General features: G+C 63.1%; 1 protein-coding gene across 1 annotated transcript in view; it reads right to left on the reverse strand.

The window, feature by feature from the left end:
- Window positions 1-8990: 8990 nt before the first annotated feature.
- The window catches only part of NFATC1 (nuclear factor of activated T cells 1), a 44553-nt gene continuing 31011 nt past the window's right edge, over window positions 8991-22532 (reverse strand). Inside the window, exons 4-7 of the mRNA XM_032595450.1 lie at window positions 11662-11864; window positions 10993-11165; window positions 9337-9477; window positions 8991-9040 (exon numbers count right to left, since the gene is read on the reverse strand). Of these exons, the coding sequence (XP_032451341.1) occupies window positions 8991-9040; window positions 9337-9477; window positions 10993-11165; window positions 11662-11864 (567 nt within the window). The remainder of the gene's footprint in view (window positions 9041-9336; window positions 9478-10992; window positions 11166-11661; window positions 11865-22532) is intronic.

A 22532-nucleotide genomic window follows, 5' to 3' on the forward strand; every position in this document is an offset into this window, starting at 1 on the left:
AGAGATGCGCGTGCGTTACAATTCAGAAATTATAAATAAAGTAGACAAAATCTCCTTTTTCTGCCTCACAGCGCGGGCGGGCAGGGGTGGAGGGTGGAGACAGAGGGAGGAAATGTGAGTCACACGGAGCCCGGAGCAGCGTCTGTGTGCCAGGACCACACCAGCCTCTCGGGACGCCTGAAGTCCCGGCACAAATTACCCACCAGCTGAACCCGCTCGGTGATAAAATGCAGGCCAGCGGCCCGAGGGAGCAGCATTCACGTCTCTTCCGGAAAAACATAACAGGAAACTAAAAACGCACCCTCCCGTCTCAGAGGCATCAAGACCCACAGAGCAGCCAACTTTCCGGAGCCCCGTGAGCCCAGGGCGCGGGCGCGGAAGCATCTCTGTGAACCCCGGTCCCTGAGCTGGCGGAAGGTCCCGAGCTGCGTGAGCCAGGGATGCGACTCCAGGGGCCAAGCTCGGGGACGGGGCAGGCTCGTCCGGGCCGCGCAGGCCAGACGGGCCTTGGCCCCGTGGGCAGGGTCCCCACCCACCGCTTGCTTAAGGTAATCAAAACTACTCTTCCTGCAAGCACAGCTCCTATGTTCCTGTGCCTCTTAAAACAACTTCAGAGGGACACAGCTGTGGGAGTCACAAGTGGGGACAAACCTGGCCACTGCCCAGTCTCTGCCCGTTGGTGGTAACCACGGCTCGAGTTTCCCTGAGGAATTCTCGAGTGTGGCCAGGCCTCCTGTCGAGGCGCAGAGAGCACACGGGGGGCAAGAGGGAGGTCGAGGCCCGTGAGGGGCCGGGGACACGGCAACAAGGGGGCCGAGCACCCCATCCGTCCTCCAGGAGGGGTCAGACCAGACTCGGCCTCCCTGTGAACACCTTGCAGGCTCATCCGAATAAGGAAACCGACGGAAGGCTCTGTGGGGCCCGCCGGCCAAGAAAGCGCTCCAGCAGAGGCCTCCTCCGGCCCCTCCAGCCCCTCCTGGGCCTAGGGGCAGGGTCCCCCCGTCAGAGCGGCTGCCCGGGGGCGGCGAGCCACACGGTCCACCGTGCACGCCGCGTGTCAGCTTTCCCAGACACTGATCCCGAGAGTCACGCGCTAACAGAGTATAGGCCCATCCGGACACGCTGGTTGAAGCCGGGCTTCTGGAGACCCCACAGGGCGGGAACCAGCGGTCTCAAAGGCCCAGGGCTCTGGCCCTGTTTTCCCTGAGTCTTCGTGTCTGTTTGAATCACAGCCCGTGGGGACAAGCACGTCGTGGTCCCTCTGTTTCCACTAAGGGCCCTAAACGAGCGGCCGTCCGCTTGTGTATCAGGATGGCACCTTCGCGGCCACTCAGCGTGGCTGATCGTCACGGACAGGTTCCCGGGGGCAGGGTGCCAGCAGGACCCCGTCGCCGGTGCCCCCCCCCCCCCCCCCCCCCGAGCTGGGGGCGTGGGGCCCTGCCTTCCGGCCTCGGGGCGTCCTCCTTGGCCGAGCACAGCCTCAGCCTGCACGGGGTAGGCGGGCCCCGCACCGCCTCGGAGCTGCGGCCTTATCAAGAGCTTCAAGAGCTCCGCGGGCCTCAGCGGGGAAACTGTGCGCAAGCCCAGAAGGAAAAATGTTCCAAACCATCAGGGAACTCCCTGCCGCGTGAGTCATCGGAAAGGCTTCCCCACCACACCCGCCCCGAGGCTTCCACAGCACGGCTCTTAGTCACACACCTCCCGGGGCGGCTCGGGGAGGACGGGGCCACACGTGGAGGTCCCCGGCCTCCGCGGGAGCAGCGGCTGCTTTCCGGAGGCACACTCGAGTCCCCGGCACGCAGGAGGCGCAGACGCCCGTGACTGGCTTTCGACCGAGTCCCAGCGTTGGCCGATGGCCGGAATGGAAACAGCACGGAGCCCCCGTCGGAAGGACCCCGTGCCTGAGTGGCGGGACCTCGTTCCCTGGGGCCCTTGGCCGCGCACACGGTCCCCTCCGTGCCTGGCCGCCGGCTCTGGGAGCGGGCTCAGCCCAGACAGGCGCGGACCAGCACCGCAGCACCCTGTCCCCGGGCTGCCGGCTGGCAGGAAAGGCAGCGAGCGGGGTGCAAACAGGAGGTCCCTCTGCACTCCCGTGGGCGCCACGGGGGAGACGGCACCCTGACCCCGGAGCAGTCGGGGCCGGCCAGGGCGGGGGGCTCCGGGGTTGTTCCGGTCAGCGGGAGGGTCCCCACACAGCTTGTCTTCATCCCCCCCAGGCCCCCCAAACCCCTCCAGGCCTCACACCCTGGGGCGCCCCCAGAGCTGCTCCGACCAGCCTGCTTCCTGCAGAAGACTCCAGAGTGAGAAGGAAATCACCCATCGGCCTGGGGCTCAGCCTGGGATTTCCTCACGTGGCCGAACGTGGGATTCCTGGGTGCGTGCCCCAGGAAGGGGGCCCACGCGTGCACAGGCGGTCACTGGAGCACACGAGCCAAGAGGTGGGCACGACCCCAGAGTCCGGCCGCTGCAGGAGGCTAAGCGCGCCATCCATCCACAAGACAGGAAGCCACCCAGCCTTAAAGGGGACAGAGTCCTGATGCGCGCTCTTTGTGGGCGCGAGGAGCTGCGCAAAGCAGGGCCCTGTCCTTCCAGGGCGGCGTCCGGGGCAGGCAGAGCCACGGGGACGGAAGTCAGCTCTGAATCGGCCAGGCTGGGGAGAACGGGGTTAACGGCTAACAGGTAAAGTCTCTTTGGGGAATTTCTGGAATTAGCAGGATGGCTGCCTGGCTCTGAACACACCAAAAGCCACTGAACTTTAAGTAGCTGAGCTGCGTGCTCTGTGAGCTGTATCTCAACAAAGCGAACGCAAGACAGCAGTCGTGCAAGGGCTGCGTGCGGCATGCTCCGAGGCGGCCTTCGGAGGAAGCAGGGGCAGCCGGTCCCCCTCCGTCCGGCTTCGCACTCTCGACACCTGCCCCCTCCCGTGCCCTTCCCCTTCCCACCAAGACTGAGGTGGGAAGCTGCCACCCCCCCAGGTGCCTCCAGTTGCCTCCCTCCCCGCTTCAGAGGGACGTGTGCCCACGTCCTGGATGTCCCCGAGGTGCCGAATCGGAGGTGGGGGGCTGGGCGTGGTTTGGCACAGACCTCAGGGAAAGACTGGTCACCAGCCCAGAGAAAAGAAGTTTCGGTGACGACCTTCTCACGGCAGGGACGCGAGACCTCTGGTCTGGCTTGGGGAGCCCCGTGGGGGCCTGCGGACGGGCCCTCCAGTGCTGGGGTCACCAGGCCCCAGGAAGGACTGGGGAAGGCACAGAGGTCACGCCGAGCCTCCACTGGCCGCCCCTGTCCCTGGGGTGTGGACCCCAGAGACCATGGCGGGACCCCACAGGACAGCCCTGCAGGGGAACGGAAGGCCCGCCGGGCTGGGCTGCAGCCGTGTCTCCCCACGGGCACCAGGTCGCCTCCCGGGACATCAGCAGAGGGAAGCTGAGCCAGAAGGGTGAGTGTGGGACCGGCTGCCCTGTGGCACCGGCCACGCTCCCAGCTGACTTTCCTCTCCGGCTGGGCTCCTCCCGAGACCACTCAAAACGTCTCCGTGTAACCGCGGGGCCAGCGTTCAAGTCCAAGGCCACAGCGTGAGGAAAGACCCTTCGTGGCACGGCGCTCCCTCCGGTCTGCCGCTTTCCTTCTGCTCCGCGGAGACGGGCGCCTTCCAGAACCACCAGCCCTGGGAACGGTCACAGGTGACGCCGTGCGGGGACGCCGGTGCCCGCGTGGGCCCCCAGGCCCGTGGGACCCTCACCGCAGAGGCTGCCCGAGAACACTTGCCTGACGTCACCCCCTCGGCACGCTGACACAGGGGAGCAAGGTGGCAGTGGCTGTCCGTGTGGACGGCCGTCCTCCCGTCCCTCCCACGTCCACGCCAGGAGACCCTTTTCTTTCTCGCCAAGTCATGACCTGCGGGCATGCGAGCCGCACTGCCGGCTGGAGGCATCCGTACCTGGGAAATTTCCGGAAACGCTTCAGAACCAACACACCAAGCTAGTGGGACCAGAAGCCCCGCAGCCGTGGCCACAGCGCAGGGCAGAGGAGGAGGCGTGGCCGCCACCACCAGAGGGAGCGGAACACGACCCTGCAGGCTCTGCCCAGCGGTGGGCACCCGGGGCTCCCGACACTGTCACCGCCACGCTGTGCGGTTCGGGGGGGGGGGGGGCGGACACACCCCAGGACAACAGGAGGCTCGTCACATACACACGGCCCCCTCTCACACCCACACCCACGGGCCACATACGTGAACTCACACACACCCTAACACACGCATACCTGCTCACACACATGCCCTGACACACACGGGCTCACTCACACACGTTCTGACACACAGGGGCTCACACACACTGACACACACGCCTGCTCACACACGCACCTGCTCACTCACACACGCTGACACACGCACACCTGCTCACACACATGCCCTGACACACACGGGCTCACTCACATTCTGACACACACGGGCTCACACACACTGAAACACACACCTGCTCACTGACACATGCTCTGACACACACGGGCTCACACACACTGACACACACACCTCACACACACACCCCAACGCACACTTGCTCACTCACACATGCTGACACACACACACCTGCTCACACACATGCCCTGACACACACCTGCTCGCTCACACACGCTGACACACACATACCTGCTCACACACACACCCTGACACACACGGGCTCTCACACACTGACACACACACCTCACACACACACCTGCTCACTCACACATGCTGACACACACACCTCACACACATGCCCTGACACACACCTGCTCACTCACACATGCTGACACACACACACCTGCTCACACACATGCCCTGACACACACCTGCTCGCTCACACACGCTGACACACACATACCTGCTCACACACACGCCCTGACACACACGGGCTCTCACACACTGACACACACACCTCACATACACCCACACACACGGGCTCACTCACACGTTCTGACACACATGGGCTCACACACTGTCACACACACCTGCTCACACACACCCTGACACACACCTGCTCGCTCACACACGCTGACACACACACACCTGCTCACACACACACCTTGACACACACGGGCTCTCACACACTGACACACACACCTCACATACACCGACACACACGGGCTCACTCACACACGTTCTGACACACACGGGCTCACACACAGACACACACAACTCACACACATACCCCGACGCACACTTGCTCACTCACACGCTGACACACACACCTGCTCACACACACCCTGACACACACCTGCTCACTCACACGCTGACACACACACCTGCTCACACACACCCTGACACACACCTGCTCACTCACACACGCTGACACACGCACACCTGCTCACACACGCCCTGACACAGGCACCCTGCACACACCACTCCTAAACTGGCCGCTGGAGTCCAGGCCTGTACTGCGACCGGGTGCATACTTAAAAAGAAACATCACCTAAGGCCCCCACACCCCCTCTGCTGGGAGGTGAGATTTCCGCTGCTCTGGGCCACGGCCTGAAGCCTCGCCCGTGAACACGAAATCGCCTGTGCCGATGGTCTGAGAGCGTCCGGGAGGCACAGGTGAGGAGTGAGCCGTGCCACACGCACACACACACACAGGCCCAGGACGGACAGCTCAGGGAGCCCACAGGCCAGGGGCCCACACTTCCCCCTCCACACTCAGCCCCCAGGATGCACCCAAAGAAGCCTCTTACAGCAAAGTGGCCATTTTCCTACTTCTGGAGCAAACGGGCACATTTCCAACCCGTGGGAGGGAGGTGTGCTGACCCCGCAGCCCCCTCCCTCCCACAAGCCTTTTCACCTTGAACCCGGACCCCCGAAAGGACTTTGTTCACAACAGCACCAGGAATAGGGGTGTTCAGAAGCAGGTTGGTGAGGATCACAAAGGGGCGTGTGCAGGTGCAGCCGGGGGCGGGGCCGGGGGATTCAGGCTCACCGCCCGCTGAGCGCCTTCCCTGCCCACTGCCGGACGGGCCCAGAAGGGGCGTGGGGGCCGCTGCTGCCCCCAAGGACCGTCCAGTCCACCGGGTGCACCCATCAAGAGGCCCCTCTGCCCATCCCCCACCCGGGAGCAGGTGTGGGACGTGTGCCGCCTCCCAGAGCACCCACTGGCCGGCGGCTCAGCCCAGGAGGAGCCGCTGATGGGAGAGAACAGCAGAGCCACCTGGGGCTTGGGGCCTTGTGGGGGGGGGGGCGTCTGAGCGCCCCACGAAGAGGTTTCGAGGGAGCGATCCAGCGTTGAAGGGTGCTCACACCGCGGCCCGATGAACTGGCTTCCACGTTTACACCTCAGAGGCCCCACGTGTGGGCGTGGCAGCAGCTAAGGACGCCAGGCGGGGCCCCGAGACCGTGCAGACAGAACACAGCCGACCTGCCAGCTCACGGGGGCCACGGGAGCGGCCACGGGCTGAGTCCAGTCCACACAACTGCCAGCAAAGGAAGGGCTTGTTCTTGAAGCCTCTAAGTCTGGGTGAGGTCTGCCGTGCGGCCAAGAAGCCGAAATAGGCTCTGTCTGCGGTTTTCAGGAATCACCGCGGAACAGGCAGGAGCCCGCTCGGAGCCACCTGCAGCCCCGGTGTCAGGGACGTGATCTGGCACATCCAAACCAGTGACACGTTCGGCTTTGGCACCTCAGCCCTGCCTCCAGAGCAGAGCGAGTTCACGTTCCACGCGATGTCTTCACACGTGTGGAACGCGTGAGGGTCCTCTGGGCTGATTCAAACGTTCACACGCGTGTTCAAATACATGCTCGATCCACACCGCTGAGGGCAGCTCCAGAGATCTTCACTGCCGGGGGTGGGGGGAGGGCCGGTCAGTGTGTCACTCCCGCGCGGGGATGTCCACGACGTCCGCAGGCAAGCCCTCGATGCAGCCGTCCAGCGCTGGACGCTCGGCCCCGCTGGGTAAGTGCGTTCAGGTTTTCACACGCTCAGCAGCACCGTCTCACGTGCGAGCCACGGCCACTGACCCCAGTCCTCAAAGGAAAGGCTCTTCTAACCCCGGGGCTTTTTGCAAAACACAGTAAAGGCCCCCCCCCCCCCAAAAACTACAGGGCTCTTCTGGAAAGCACCGTCACGTACGCGGCCAGAGCTCTGTGCTGTCACGTCCTGTGTGACATCCTGATGTCCCTGCAGCCCCTCATCCTGCCTGGGCTGCCCCGAGGGACCCGCTGATGCCCACCGGAGGCCCAGAGCCACCTACCGGGACGCCTGGCTCCCGTGCACTGACTGCTGCTCTCGCCACAGGTGCCACGGGACCCTTCTCCAACCCCCTTCTCTCATGGAGGCGTAGCCGCTGTGGCTGGCCCTCCAGGCAGGAACTGCCCCGTGAAACCCTCAGAAAGGTCTGGGTTGCTGGTGCGGGGGCTGGGGGCGCCCCGGAGACGCCCCAGCGGCTGCGAGAACAGTGCCCGCGTTCAGGACTCCCACAACAAGGTCTCTCCGCTCACGTTCCGGCCTTGGTGGTTTAGGGACTGAACTTCACAACAGGGCAGTGACCTCGTCGGAAGCCTAGAGAACAGCTCGGCCCTAACCTAAATTGGCTTTAGCGGTACCTCCAAAAAATCAACTAAGAAAAGCCCAGTTACGGCTGCAGAGGGCGTCGGGATGCGTTAGGAGTGGCACGAGGGCCACCTGTGCCTGGAGTCAAAGGCGAGAGAACGTTCTCTTTTGAAAACGTGACTTTCACATACACGTGCGAACACGCAAACCGTCTTCTTAAATACGAACGCGCAGCCACCGACAGCGTCCAGACGTGAAAGCACAGTGTTTACACCTGCTGGTGGTGGCCGCAGGCTGTGACCACGTCGCCACCCACACCCACGTCTCGCCGGCTGCCACGGGAGGGGGAGGGGGAGGGGGAGGGCCCCACGCAGCCAGCCTCCACGTGGCACGCAAGGCCCCGGAGTGGACACGCACGCGGGGGCCGATCAGGACGGCCGGGCGGTGAATCCCGCCCCGCCAAAGAAGCCACACGGTGCCCACCAGGCGGGGAGCACCCAGGAGGCGCCCGAAGGTCCTGCCATGGCTCCAAGGTGACGACTGTTAAGGAAGGAGGAAGAAAGCCGCGTGGACTTGTGCAACAGCCGGAAAAGCAGTGACTCAGGCCAAGTCGCAGCACAGCGCCTGGCGACCCTCCCCCACACGTACTCGTTCGTGTGTTTAAGCTCAAAAGGTTAAATCGTTTCAAAATTATTAGCCTCGTGTGTTTAAGCTCAAAAGGTTAAAGCGTTTCAAAATTAGCCTCCGCCGAAAAACAGTGTCCGGCAATGCAAATTCTCCTCATCATCACATTTGGTCCGATTTTCTCCATAATTCACAACATTTTCCAATCACGTGCGTGATTACACGGGCACAAGCTGAGCACACAGGACCCGCCGGCCCGTTTTGATGGAGGCACTTAAGCCTCCTGCGTAAAATCAAGACCCCATTGTGGACGCGGGGCACCGCTGCGGCTTCCGGCATCAGCGTGGGTCCTGCAGCCGTGCTCTCTGGAAAACTCTGAGCGGGGGCGCGACCCCCTGCAGCCCAGCGGTGGCAGCACCGTGGGGGGCACTTGCCTGGCCAGCTCAGTGGGGACCGGCCTCCAAACCACAGGTGCCCAGAGCTTCCGGAGGGACCGGCCACACGCACTGTCACCTCCCCCCCCCCGCCTTGCTTTACTCTCATGAGTGCCCAGAGGCCTCTCCTGGGGCGGGGCGGGCGTGCACACACCTGCATCCGCCCTGCCGCACACCTGGGCTCCGCTCTGCACGCGGAGGACTACACCTGCCACCCAGCAGTCTCAACACACACACACACACACACACACACACACACACACACACACACCACACCACACCACACCACACCACACCACGGCTGGGAGCCCGCAGCAGCACCTGCCTCTGCATCTCTGGGGCCTGAAGGACGCCACGGGGGTGCGGGGAGGCCGCCGAGCCAAGTGCGGGTCCCACGGCCGCTGCGGCCACTGAGCATCAGGATGTTCGCCTCCCAAGGTCGTGATTCTGACACGAGAAGCCATCATCTACACGGGGCAGAACAGCGCCTCCCGAGACGGCCTGGGCAGCAGCCACCCAAAGCCAGGAAGCAGACGTGTGCGCGGGCCAGGCCAAGGGCCCGCCACGGCCAGGGAGCAGGGGGCGGCCCCACACCCGCTGACGTGGGCCACGTTAAGGACAGGCCTTGACCCAGAGCTCGGTGATCTGCTCCTGCTGTGCGGCGTGGAGACCCCAGAGCGGCCCCGCTCCGCCCCCGGGAGCCACCCCCCACCCCGGCGGCAAAAGCGGGAAACACGCGGACGGTCTGTTACAGAGGAGATACCTGGTGCTTTCTCCACGAAAATGACCTTGGAGTCTTGCAGAAAGTTATGGCCGGACAGGACCATCTTCTTCCCGCCGAGGACGGGGCAGCTGGCCGCGCTCTGCTTCTCCACGAGGGGCAGCTCCTGGGCCGACCGCTGGGCTGCGCGGGGTCACAAGAGGGGGACTGAGCTGGAGCCCCGGCCCCACCCCGTGCCACAGCCCCGGGAGGGCGCCCCAGGGCCGGCCGGCTGGTCAGGAACGGGCCCTTCCCGCGGGCTCCTCGGGGTTTGGTGGGGGGGACGTCACGCACTCGGAGCACAGGGCGACCGCACGCGACAGCTGGTCGCCCTCACGGCGGCTGCTCCAGGGCAGGTCCGCGTGATGACGCGCACACAGGGGCGAAGGCGCATCAGCTCGTGTGTGCGCAAAGATCGCGACTTCAGTGGTGCGTGCACACACGTGCCGTCTGAGTGCGCGCCTCCGTGCGGTGAACGTGCCGGCCCCCCAGGGTGACCCCGGCCTCTGCTTGGATAGGACACACCGCCCCGGGTAAGGAACCCCCCCTCGGGACACCCTGTCATGGTGCGAACGGGGTGTGGGCTTTGGAAGCTGGGAGCCACCACGAGACCCTGTCACAGCCAGGAGTGGCGGACAAGAGAGGCGGGGGTCTGCCGGGACAAGGCCAGGCAGCAAGACGTTGAGCGTGAGGAGTCAGGCCGTCTGGAAAGCACAGGACGTGGGGCGGGGGGGGGGGGGGGCACCGAGGCTGTTCCGGGCAGAAATAGTGGCCACTTCCCTGGCCACTATGCATTCTCACCCAACCAGTGGGCCCGAGGGAGGAGGCCACACTTCAGACACGTGGAGCCGCCCGCAGCTAACCCACAGGCCACGCCAAGGCGTGGGGACAGGTGTCCGTGGGGCTCCACACAGGGGTCATGAGACAGCCATCAGGGGGATGGGGTCCCCGGGGGCTGAGGTGAGGGAACCAAACCCAGACACCCCCACTGAGACGGGCGGGCAGGTGAGCCAGGGACACGGGTAAGTGTCCTGAGACAGCCACGACCGGGTGAGAGAAGAGGGGCCCTGGAAAGGTGACGTTCCGGCAGCGGCCAGTGGGCGTGGCAGGCCTACAGAATGCTTCCTGGTGACCCACCCCCAGGCCCAGGAAAGAAGCCGTGCTGAGGACAGGCGTTCGTGGGGCGTCCACCAACGACCCCATCTGCCGGAGGACCCTGACCCCTTGCCGCGGCCGAGCCCCCGCAGGAGCAGAGGACTCAGGCCCAAGGCTGGAAGACGAGGGAAAGCCAGGAGCTGCCGGGGAAGATGGGCTTGTCACACAAGGGCCGAGAAACAGGTCTGCTCAGCCCAGCGGACCAGACGCCCCAACCCCACCGCTCAGGTTTCTGAAAACCTAGGGATTTGCTCGAATGGGGCGAGAGCACCCATCTCAGGGGTTCAGGACAAACTCTCCTCTCTGTGATCCCCGCAGGTGTGAGGAGCAGGGTGGGCGGAGCCCGTGAACCTGAATGCCAGCGAGGTCAGGGCCTCGGGGGACGACCCACGAGAGGCGGGGAGCAGAGCGGCTGCACATCGGTATGGACACACTTGATGGGAAAAGTCTGTGCGAGGTCACAGACGGGAGGGCGTGTGGCACGGGGCCAGCTCCGCTACTCACAGCACTCGATGGGGTTCGAGGCCACTTGCAGGGACAGCGTCCGGCCGTTGGGCTGCGGGATGTGGACCCGGAAGACCAGCCTCACCCTGGTGTTCTTTCTCCCGATGTCTGTCTCCCCTTTGCGCAGCTCGATGTCCGAGTTTCTGAGCTTCAGGATCCCGGCGCAGTCCACGCTGCCGGAAACGAGGGTCAGACCGTCTTTCAGTCCCTGGGGCAAGGCCCAGGGCGTCCCACCCTGCCCTCGAGAGGCCCACCGTCCGCGCGAGACCCTAGGAGCCACGTGCGGGCAGGAGGAGGACGGGAGGCTGTGAACGGAGGCCCTACTCCCGCAGGAGGTCGGTCCTCAGTTTACGGGTCAGTCCCTCGGAACTAGCGAGCAGGCCTGACTTTGCCCCTTGGCCCGTGCACCTTGGTGATGGCCGCGTTCAGGAATGAACGGGCGTCGCGCTCAGGAGGAGAATCAGGCACGAGGGCACGCTGACAGCGGGGGACCGAACCGTCCAAGCGCAAGGCCCACGGCGCCCGGCGCCCCGGAGCAAATCCACCGCCACAAATGTCTGGGGTTTGCCCAGGTGTTAAGCCGAGGGCAGAGATGCAGAGGAGGGAAGGGCACGCAGGCCACACCCCCGAGCCGGCCCCCAGCACCCCAGCCCCGCGGGCGCAGCTCACATGGCTCTCATGTTGTTCTCCGGCAGCAGCGGGATCTCCAGGACTTTGGTGTTGGACAGGATGGCCTCGTGACTGGTGGTGGACACGGTCTTGCCCGTGATCCGATGCACCTGGTAGAAGGCGTGGGGTCTCAGCAGGCGGTCGTCAGCGGTCCCGATGAACAGCTGTAGCGTGAGCGGCTCGTTCTCCAAGTAGCCGTGTAGCTGGCGACAGAACAAGGTCCCCCGTCAAGCACCCTGCACGCAGACTGCTCAGAACCGGTTAGATTTTTTTTTTTTTTTTTCAACGTTTATTTATTTTTGGGACAGAGAGAGACAGAGCATGAACGGGGGAGGGGCAGAGAGAGAGGGAGACACAGAATCGGAAACAGGCTCCAGGCTCCGAGTCATCAGCCCAGAGCCCGACGCGGGGCTCGAACTCCCGGACCGCGAGATCGTGACCTGGCTGAAGTCGGACGCTTAACCGACTGCGCCACCCAGGCGCCCCTGATTTTTTTTTTTTTATATATATGCAATTTATTGACAAATTGGTATCCATACAACACCCAGTGCTCATCCCAAAAGGTGCCCTCCTCAATACCCATCACCCACCCTCCCCCCCCCCCCCCCCCTTTTTTTTTTTTTTTTTTTTTTTTTTTTTTTACCGGTTAGATTTTTATAAGCAAAGGCTGATTCAAACGGAAACTGTGCAACAGGTGCTCGGTGCTAAGTCGTTCCGCGCCCCCGCCCCCTCCGCTCCGTGACAGGCGATGGGAACGCCGGGTGCTGAGTGCTAAGTCGTTCCGCGCCCCCGCCCCCTCCGCTCCGTGACAGGCGATGGGAACGCCGGGTGCTGAGTGCTAAGTCGTTCCGCGCCCCCGCCCCCTCCGCTCCGTGACAGACGATGGGAACGCCGGGTGCTGAGTGCTAAGTCGCTCCCGCGTGCCGGCACCCTCCTCCCTGGCAGCTTGCGAGCACCATCTACGCTCCGCCCAGCATCTGTTGTAAGGACCGTGTGTGGCTGGTGCCACCGGACACCCGGGGCGAGGCCTTTCCCGAGGAATTCAGGCCCCGCAGCCTGCAGGCTGGGGTCCTGCATCTTGAACAACCTGTCCCGACTGCTCCGCGGACGCGAGTGACCGGTGCACGGAAATGCCACCGGTCCTTCCAAATGTGCAGGGGGGCCAGGGCCGCCGGTTCTCCGAGAAGCTCCGGAAGGACAGACACACGTCCTCGCCGTCCCGCCCACGGGGCACGACGTGAGAGCCGCACGCCCGGTGAGTGTGCCAGAGCACCTGGTCAGGGCAGACAAGGCGCATGCGGAGGGGGCGTGGGCAGGGCGGGCCTGAGGGCACCCGCGGCACTGCCCAGGCTCCACCTCTGTCCCGTGACACGTCCACCATGAGGTCACCGCACCCACCCCGAGGACCTGCCCAGCAGCACAGGCCCTGATGATGGGGACAGAAGAGGTGCCCTCAGGGACCAGGCACAGGCAGCGAACACCGACCAACAGATGGAGAGTGTCCCTGGGAGTGTCCCCGGGCGTCCAGAGGGGGACGGGGTGTCCAGAGGGGGGAGGGGGTGTCCGGAGGGGATGGGATGTCCACAGGGGAACGGGATGTCCAGAGGGGTGTCCAGAGGGGGAGGGGGCGTCCAGCGGGGGAGGTGGTGTCCAGAGGAGAATGGGGTGTCCAGAAGGGGACAGAGCTTCCACAGGGGACGGGGCGTCCAGCAGGGAAGGAGGCCTTCAGAACCTCCCGCAGTCCCCATGCTGGCCCCTGCCGACCGTGTGTGCGTCTTTCACGTTGGTCTCCGCGGCTCTCCAGGCGCAGCCGCGGCCTCTGGGGCGATGCAGGCGGCTGCCTGTTGTAATTTTCACGGACTCTTCGGTGGACCAGGCACTGGCCAGCAAGACAGCATCGGACGATCAAAGGCCCTGGGCTAAGGGCTCGCTCCTGTCTGCACCCGTCACCGCTCTGTCTGGAATCGGAGGCACCCGCGAGTGGTGCACACTCGTCAGCTGCCACGAGAAGGTACAAAGGCCACTTCCCCGGCTTCGGGCAGCAGTCTGAGCAAAGGCTTCATCCGCTGGAGGCTGCCGGTGTCCCTGTGCAAAGTAGATCGTCCTCCACGCGGGGTGACGGGCTGTGCCACCCCTGGGACGCCCAACGGCTTGGGAACGAGCAGACGGCCGAGCGCCAGACGTCCTGCTGTCTGTCAGGAGCAGGTCAACAGCTCCACCCAGGGCGTCGCGAGACCTGTTCTAGGGACGCGAACGCCGTCACCCTCGACGGACCCGGGATCTCCGACACAAGCACTCGGAACGTCAAGTTTAAGATTAAAAATGGGATCCAACCCTGTGAATCTGTTAACCCTGAGGAGCAGACAGTAGTTGAAATCAGCAGTGAACCATCGACCGGAACCATGCTGATAGAAGAAGACTCGTTAAGTGACTGTCACTGCACTTAATTACGGCACGGTGCTTGCAAGCTCGGGGTTCTCGGAAGAGGGTCCTCCAACGAGGACAGCTCGGGAGGCGCACGCGCCCCCCGCCAGCATGCTGAGGGCCAGGAGGAAGGAGACCGCGTGGTCAAGGCCGCCAGCGCGTGGAGGGCCAGGCTGCCCCGTCCACGTGACGTCACAACTTCCGTGCGAGAGACGCTGGCCACCACCTGTGGGACGTCCTGGAGACAGAGGCGCTCAGTGCAGGAGGGTGTGCCCAGACACACAGTCACGTGCCCACGCACACACACACACTCGCACCAGGGCTCTCCCACATACTCTGGAGCGCTGTGCTTGGCTGGGAAGGTTCGTTGCCGGCCGGCGGCAGGGACACACGCATCCTTTTCTGCCTCGACAGGGTCCCACGCGTCTGTGGACGTGGTCATCACCAAAGCAGCTTTTTCATGTAAAATCATCGCGCTTCCGTCCCGATCCACGGGTGCCTGATGCGGCTTAATCCCGCAGAGATGCCTCTCCTCTCTGAACTGAAGAGCTCTTCCTGTGTGCATGCACGAGCGTCCCCAGAGGAGCGCCGCTGGGTCGGGACGGCAGCAGCCGCGGCCACCGAAGTTCTCGCCTCCTTGTGGGGAGGGCGCCTTCGGGCCTCGGCCAATTTCGTGAGCTTTAATGAGAAACCCCTACTCCGTGCTGGACTCAAATCTATGTTTTTGTAACAGAAAACACAAAAGTAACATCAGAGGCTGATTAAGGGGCAAATTTTGCCCCTCGGTGTTCCGTTCTGTGACGTCTAACGCAACAAGACCTAAATGAGTCTTTGGCCGAAACGGTCTCTCGTGCGGCTGAGGCAGGTCGGTGGCGTGCGGAGGGCCCGGTGGCACTCAGGCGTTTGGAAATGACAGGTTAGAGCCCCCCCGGGACCCACGCTGGCACTGCTGATTGCACGCGGGCGCAGCGGACTGTGGGCATAACTTCCCCTTTTAAAAACATGCTACTTCAGTGAAAATGGGAATACTTAAGGTTTAGCTTGGGAGATAAACATCTATTATTTAAAACACGAAGTTCATTTTAAGAAAGTAATTTAAATACTTCACGTGCTCCGCTGCATGGGTTTTCTGCCTCCGGCACGTTTTAGTATGTGTAAAACGCTATTTATAAAATTACCTGTCATAACAATGGCCTCTCTTTGCTTCAACTAAACTAAACAAAATGCATTATTCCATTTTCAAGGTATGAGAGCCGCTAAGTTTTCTACACGTGCGTGTTTGTTTTTAGCTCCTGTGCTACCTCAGCACTTGTGGGGCAGTGACAGGCGGGTGACAAGTGGGGCAAGTCCTCTCGCGCTGCCACTCGCGCTCGGGCAGGTGGGGCCAAGCGAGCCGCTTGCGCAGAACCATCCGTCCGAAGGGAAATTTACGTCCATCTGGGTGTTAGATCCGAATCTTCACACGACGCCCCAAAGAGGAGCCGTGTGGAGAGAGAGACCCGGCCCCCAAACGGGATTCACTTGTTACCCCCACCCTTCTGGCCACCATGCTACCCTGTGAGCCCGCGGGGCGTGAGCGCGGCTGTCACACCGGATCCCGAATCCTCACGGCCTGCACCCGCGCTGCCCCCCCCCCGCCCCGCGCCACAAGGGTGTCCTACATACATCCACACACATTCCTGCCAAATAACGGGAAGGAAAATCCCACGTGTCTGCTCGCCGGCACCATCACTGGACACGGGAGGGGACGGCGCTACACCGACCACGGCGGGGCCTGGGGATCGGCCGTCACGCCAACTCACATCTGTGACCACCACGGCACACAAACGGCCAGTGCCGTCAGACGCCGACCCCCCACTCCCGGAGGCCGCGTTAAGGGGAGCGGGAAACGAGAAAACCACGAATGAGAACGGAACCACCGCGTAACACGTGGGGCCGAGGTTGGCGGAAGCCCCGACTGAGCACACGTGACGGGTCCACACAGGCCTGTTCTCTCCCAGCAGCCGGCCCCACCTCTCTCGGCCAGGCCTCCAGGCAGCTGCTAAAAACAGCGGGCAGAGCTATCTCTGAGCTGTGCCTCTGCTGAAAAGTAAGTGTGCGAGGGACCACAGCCTCCCTGCCTCACCACGATGCCTGGGATAAAGCCGCCAGATAAAGACAGTACGGACCTCAAGAGGCTGGCGGTGTTGTGCGTGCACGAGTATACACACGCAGAAGCACGTGTCTCGCAAGACGGTGTGAGCATGTGCAGACGCGTGCTTGTGGGGAGGCATGAGCAGGTGTGCCGGGCGTGGGTAGAGAGGGTGGCTGTCCCGTGGAGAAGCGGGTGGGGCAGGACGAGGTGACGGCCCAGGTGCAGGCCCCACCCTCCCTCACAGCCCCCAAACACCTGCAGGAAATCCAGGCAGACTTCCCGCAGGCAACGCCACAAGTCATTTTCAACAGCTTTACTGAGGCAACGTTTTCCACGGCATAAAATTGACCCGTTTTAACCACGTAATGTAAGACTTGTAGTCTCTCCTGGAAAAAAGCTCAGGGACACAAGGAAAGCAGCTAAAACAGGCTGTTTTCTGATGTTGTTAACGTCGGCACCACACTGCCTTCTCGGGAAGGGCCAAGGGAGACTCGATTACCATGAGGACCGTGTACCGCACCGGGTCTCTCGGAGCCGCTGCCCGCAGTGGCCCTGAGCGGGGGGGCACACGGCACCTCGTCGCCGCGAGGCCCAGCTTCTCGGAGGGCAGAAACGCCCGAGGTCGTGGGGTCAGATGTCCGTCACCTGTGGCTGTGTCCACACGCTCTTGGGTCCATCTGTCCCTGTCTGCAGGGGGCCAGGGAAGTGATTAGCAGGTGTGACCAGCCAGGCAGGGCCAGGAGTGGCTGCACCGTGTGTCCCAGACGCGGGCCCTCCCTTCTCTCCGAAGATTGGAAAGTGCCGGCCCCTTGGCTGGCCGCACCTAGGTCCAGAAGGACCTAGAGTCACAGACAAAAGTGGGTCCTGGCACACGTCCGAGGGAGACAGGAGAGAGAGGATTGTGGCTCTCACCGGAAAATCAATTATGTGTGAGTCTAACGTCTTCACAGAAGCAGCTGTGCCATCAGAGGGGGACAGAGGATGGAACGGAGGGGGGGCGCTCAGGCAGGAGCAGAACCTCTGACGGACCACGGCAGCCCGCCCAGCTGTCCCCGGGCCCCAGGGCCCCCCGGGGGCTTTGGTCTCCGTCTGTCTCTGTCCCCTTTCCTCGCCGCCGTGCCCAGGGTGACCGTGCCGGAGGGCCTGGCTGCGGGGTCTGGGGTGGGTGTGGGGTGTGGCCAGCAGACTCCACGGGAGGCAGGAGATGGGACACCAGCGAATGGTGCCACGTGAGGCTGCGCACACCGTCCTGGGGCCACATCTGAAGAACCGGTAATCGGAGCAAAGAGCATCCACGGCGGGGAACGCGGCTCAGAGGCCCGCGGACAGAGCCGTGAGCGGCTCCGGGCTCTGCAGCCTTGGCGTCTTCCCAGCACCTTCCCCGGGTGCCCGGTGCACCTCCAGATCTGGGCACGGACCCACGCGATGTGGGCTCCAGTCTGGAGGTAACGGACCACAGACCTGGTGATGGACGCGAGCTGGGGGGGGCCCACTCCCTACACACACGCGCGCGCGCATGTGCACACACATGAAGTACGCACGGGCGCACACACGTGCACACACTCGGGCACATCCACCTGTGCGTGCACACAGGCCCGTGAGCGTACACACGTGTGCATGCGTGTGTCTGCGTGTGCACTACACCCAGCAAACCTTCTGGGTTTCCACCGCACAGTGTTACGTAAGTTCTCGGAATTCCTCCCACGTGGGACTCCCTTGACTCGCACGAGGTTTGCCGCGTAAGCCAGATCTAGAGGTGCTCGCCGCCAGCCCACGAAGCCCTCCGGCTGTGGTTTTCAAAGCTGACAGTCACACACGGTTCTAGCAACAAAACGGCTCTGAAGGGCTGCATGAGGTTCCTTTCAGGAAAAAGCTCATCTCTAGGGTTCCCCACGTTGGGTGTATGGAATTTTTCTACCTTTCTGAAAAAGCGCAAAATAAACAAGCCAAGGGCTGTGGTTAACGAGTCCATCGTCTAAGTATTCAGGACACACGACACCCAGAGACCGTGCCCGCCCAGGACCACGGGCCACCGCTCGTGGGCAGCACGGGGACAGTCGCTGCCTCTGTGGCTCATACTCACTGCCGTTAATGGGACGGTTACATTTTACAACAGATTTTACATTTTTCAAGGCCTTGAATGGCCAACTGTTCACTCAAAACCCCCTACACTTTACTTCACGTCAGCGTGGGTGTGCATCTTGGATGAGACGTGGATGAAATTGCTCGGCTGTCCCTCTCCCGGGGCCTGGGGCGCTCACTGGACGCGCACGCAGGGCGAAGGCAGGGTCTGGAACACCTGCCAGCACATCCTGTCCCACCAGTGAGGTGCCGCACGGGGCAGGCGCCAGGCAGGGCTGGAGTCACGCGTCCCCCGGCTACCCCGCTGCGTCCCAGGGTCGGGACGTGGTCTCCAGGAGGGAGGGGCTTTGAGAGGAAAAGGTGGGCAGCGTCCTGTGGCTCCGCAGTTGTGAGGCCTTAGCTGACTCGGTTTCCAGACTTGACTGTAAGAAACATAGGTCCCGTCTTCGCTCGGGGCTTGGCCTCAAGGCCGCCCAGCCTGCGAAGCTACCTGAACGCACGACCCCCGGGGCTTCAAGAGCAGCTGTGCACTGTTCTCGGGCCCTGGCAAAGCTAGCCTGTCGTTTGAGGGGGTCAGGGGCGCCAGGCACACGTCCGCCTCTCGCCACGGGGCTCATCTCCTTCCCCATCGAGACCTCAGACCTGCCCCCACTGATGACGGGGGAGAAGGGCTCACACACGTGGGTCCGACGAGGTCAGCGCAGGGGCTCACCCGGCACCGGGACCCCCGCCAGTCCGCAGGCACGGTTGGTGCGTGTCCCTAATTCAAGGACACGTCCAGACGCCGAGAGAGATAAGGTCCTAGTCCGCAGGCCGTGTTTCCCGGGACGCCACTTTCCGGCATGCTGTCACCGTGAGCCTTCCTTCCGAGTGGTTCCCATCCAGCAAGTGACAGAGGAGGAGCTTCCGGCCAAGGGCAGGGAGACGCGCAGAATCCCCGGGGCTTTGTACGGCTACAGGGCACAGTGGTTGTGTGTGAGCGCCGAGTGGAACACACGGTCTCCAGGCTGGTTCCGGCTGAGCCGAGCGCGGGCAGGCAGAGGCCAGAGGGACGGAAGGGAGGCTTGGGCGGCAGCTCTGTGGCCGTGTGGGCACCTGCCGCCCGCTAGCCCACCACACACAGGCGCGTCGTCCCTCACGGGAGCAGGGCAGCCGAGGCCACCGAGCCCCGACCCCTGCGGGCTGACCCTACAGATGGGACGGCTCTGAAGTGACCCAGAGACATCACCCACGGAGCCGGCGGGCGGGATTCACACAGACACGCGTGGAAGCATCCAGAGAAGAGAAATTACATTACTTCTGGATCAAAGAACGTTTTGCACGGAAACACTACATTTAACGTTTCTAATTAAAAACATGCTGAGAAGACCCAACTTTCTGCTGAGGGAAAAATGATCCAGAAACAGAGCGCGTAAGAGCCTCAGAAACCATTTGGAAATGTTAAACTACAGCAGCAAACATGACTTCAGTGACTCCAGAACCTAGAGCACCCCCAGGAACCTGGCCATGGTGGAGAAAACTTCTGGAAACGTCCATCTTCAAAGAAGGGCCCATCCAGCGGTGTGGTAGGTGTGGCGTCTACACAGGCACGGGCTCCCATGAACTCACGGACCTGCCCACTGGTGGCCTGCCCCTGGAGGAGAGGGTGTCTGGGACCCCCTCAGGACCTCCCGGCCCCACGGGGTGGCCCCCGCCCCCCGCAGAGGCCACTCACCCCCCGGCCAGGCCCTCGGTGTTTGCCGTCAGTGACCCAAAGGACAGAGAGGGCAGGGCCCCAGCACATCGGCTGATGGAGGTGCTGCACGGCCCGCTGCCCGCAGCCCTCCTCCCTGCACCCAGTGCTGCTGAGGGGACACCGCCCGCGAGGCCGGTCAGGGAGCGATTGCGGGTCCCACCTCGGCGCTCTCAGGCCGCAGCTGGGCCGAGCGTCATCTGTGCTGACGCGGAGCAGAGCCCAGTGTTCTCCCGGAGCAGGGAGAGGGACTGGGGGCAGCCCGGCTCGGCGGGACCGTGGCTGCCAGCCCGGGACACGCGGCCGACGCTCAGGGACAGTCACGGAACAACAGCTCAGGAAGGAAGCGTTCTCCAGTCCACAGACTGCTCTCAAACACGGGACAGACTTTAAAACCACAGGGCAACAGACAAAAACCCAAGCGTCTGGACAGTCGGTCACTGGCCACCCGCCTCCTTGGCATGCAGGAGCACTGAGTCCTGAGCTACCTGCGGCCCGCAACGGGGTCTGCGCTGTAGGTCTCGGCACGTCCGCCTCTCCCTGTGTCGCCCTGCACTGGTGGGGCCCCTGGGGGACAACACCCGGGGTAGAGCCTCGCTCACAGGCCGAAGACCAGCCCCGCCAGGCACCACAGGCCAAGGGCCAGCCAGTGGGAACGAAGCCGGACCTCAGAGCACACGGAGCAGGGACCCCCCCTGCCAGGCGCAGCCCCACCCGCGGGCACCAGGCGCCTGTCACTTGGCCGCCATGGGGAGGCACAGCTGGGATGTGGATTTCCCAATTTTGACATGTTTATTAAAGATGATAATTTGTTGGGGCATCTGGGTGGCTCAGTCAGTTAAGCATCTGACTTGATTTGCGCCCAGGTCATGATCTCACGGTTCGTGAGTTCAAGCCCCGATCAGGCTCTGTGCTGACAGTGTGGAGCCTGCTTGGGATCCTCTCTTCCCCGCTCTCTCTCTGCCCCTCCCCTGCTCGCCCTCTCTCTCTCTCACTCTCTCTCTCAAAATAAACCTTTTATAATTCTTCACCATTGTCGCCAGTTAAATTGCCTGGCGCCCCCCCATCACACCCTCCCCCCCATCACGCATGCGCCTGACGTCACGTTTCTGAGGCACAGGCACGCATCTCTGCGTGGAAGAGTCCCGCACGCTGCTCTGCCCTCAGAGGGCCTTTCAGAAAACCGCCTGAGAACACTCTTTTCCAGTTTCCACAGCCTGCAACAAGAACGCTCAAGTGCTGAATCAAGATTTCTGGCGGCTTCCACTACAACGCTACTCACGGACTTTACTCCCAGGGGGATGTCTGGGCGGCACGGAAACCAAAACCACACTTCCATCAGCTTGGCGGAACCACCAAACTCAAACGGGCGTCCAGGAGCCCGCCTGAGTCCGTCTGCCTTCTCTGCACACCGGCAGGTGGCAACAATATTCCAAGGACCCCCCCCCCAAACTGAGATGACAACAGACTGGCCACCTGAATGGCACTACTACGGTGACACAAGGCACTGGGGCACCTCTCTCCACGGTCCCAGCGGACGTCTCTGGCTTTCTTAAGAGGGACGAGCCCTCGTCGTCATAAAAGCTGGTAACACATTTCAGGGGTGCTGGGCAGGTACAACCATTGTGGACCCACCCGTGTTGGGGGCTAGATGGCCCCCCTGCCTGACCAGGACAGGGCGGCACCTACAGAATTGTGTGTACTCAGCAGACCACCTGCCTGGACGCCCCCCTGGACGCCTGCCTGGGCACGCTGCAAGGGTATGGGCGGCCCCGGGAACGTGAGTCCACACCCCCTCCAAGTCGGCCAGACTGGACTGCGGGGCCGGCTGACGTTGGGTTGGGGTCAGAACTGCATTTGAATCCCCACTGCGTGAGGGCTCCGTGGGAAGGGCTGTTCCGTGGATGCCGACGCTCCCACCCAGCCGGGCCTATGAAAGTTTGTCATCAAGTACTAGTTTATTCCGGTAACATCTATTTCTCTGCCTTTTGTGGAAATCCTGGCTTTCCAGGTTAGCAGCCCCGTCCGGACAGTAGAAGTGACACCTGCCGTGACAAGCCAGGTAGGAGACGACGGGTGCACATCTGGGTGAAAGACCGTGCCGTGGGCCCGGGCAAGCCTCTCTCCACCCGCCCGCTCACGCCCAGGTTTCTCACACCACAGCTCTGCAGCCCCACCATTCAGGCGGGTGAGACAACAGCAGCGAGACTTGGCCAGCCCAGCCTCCAGGACGGGAGAACGCGGGCTCTTCCCCAGTGTGTCTGTCCCTGGGCTGCAGGCCTCAGAGGCCTCACATTACAGGGACACTTGCCACGCACTTGCTGGGGCACAGCTCAGCCCCGATGCACCCGGGGCAGCCTGCCTGAGCCTGAGGCCAGGGTGGTCCCCGGGTCCCTCGAGACCCCCGCCCTCGGCTCCAGGGCCGATTCCGGCATCACCGGGCAGGACTGATGCCAGCCACCGGTCACCGACCACCCGTCACCGACCGGGAGCCTGGAA

Source organism: Lynx canadensis, chromosome D3 (assembly GCF_007474595.2).
Source record: "Lynx canadensis isolate LIC74 chromosome D3, mLynCan4.pri.v2, whole genome shotgun sequence".
Classification (NCBI taxonomy): Eukaryota; Metazoa; Chordata; class Mammalia; order Carnivora; family Felidae; genus Lynx; species Lynx canadensis.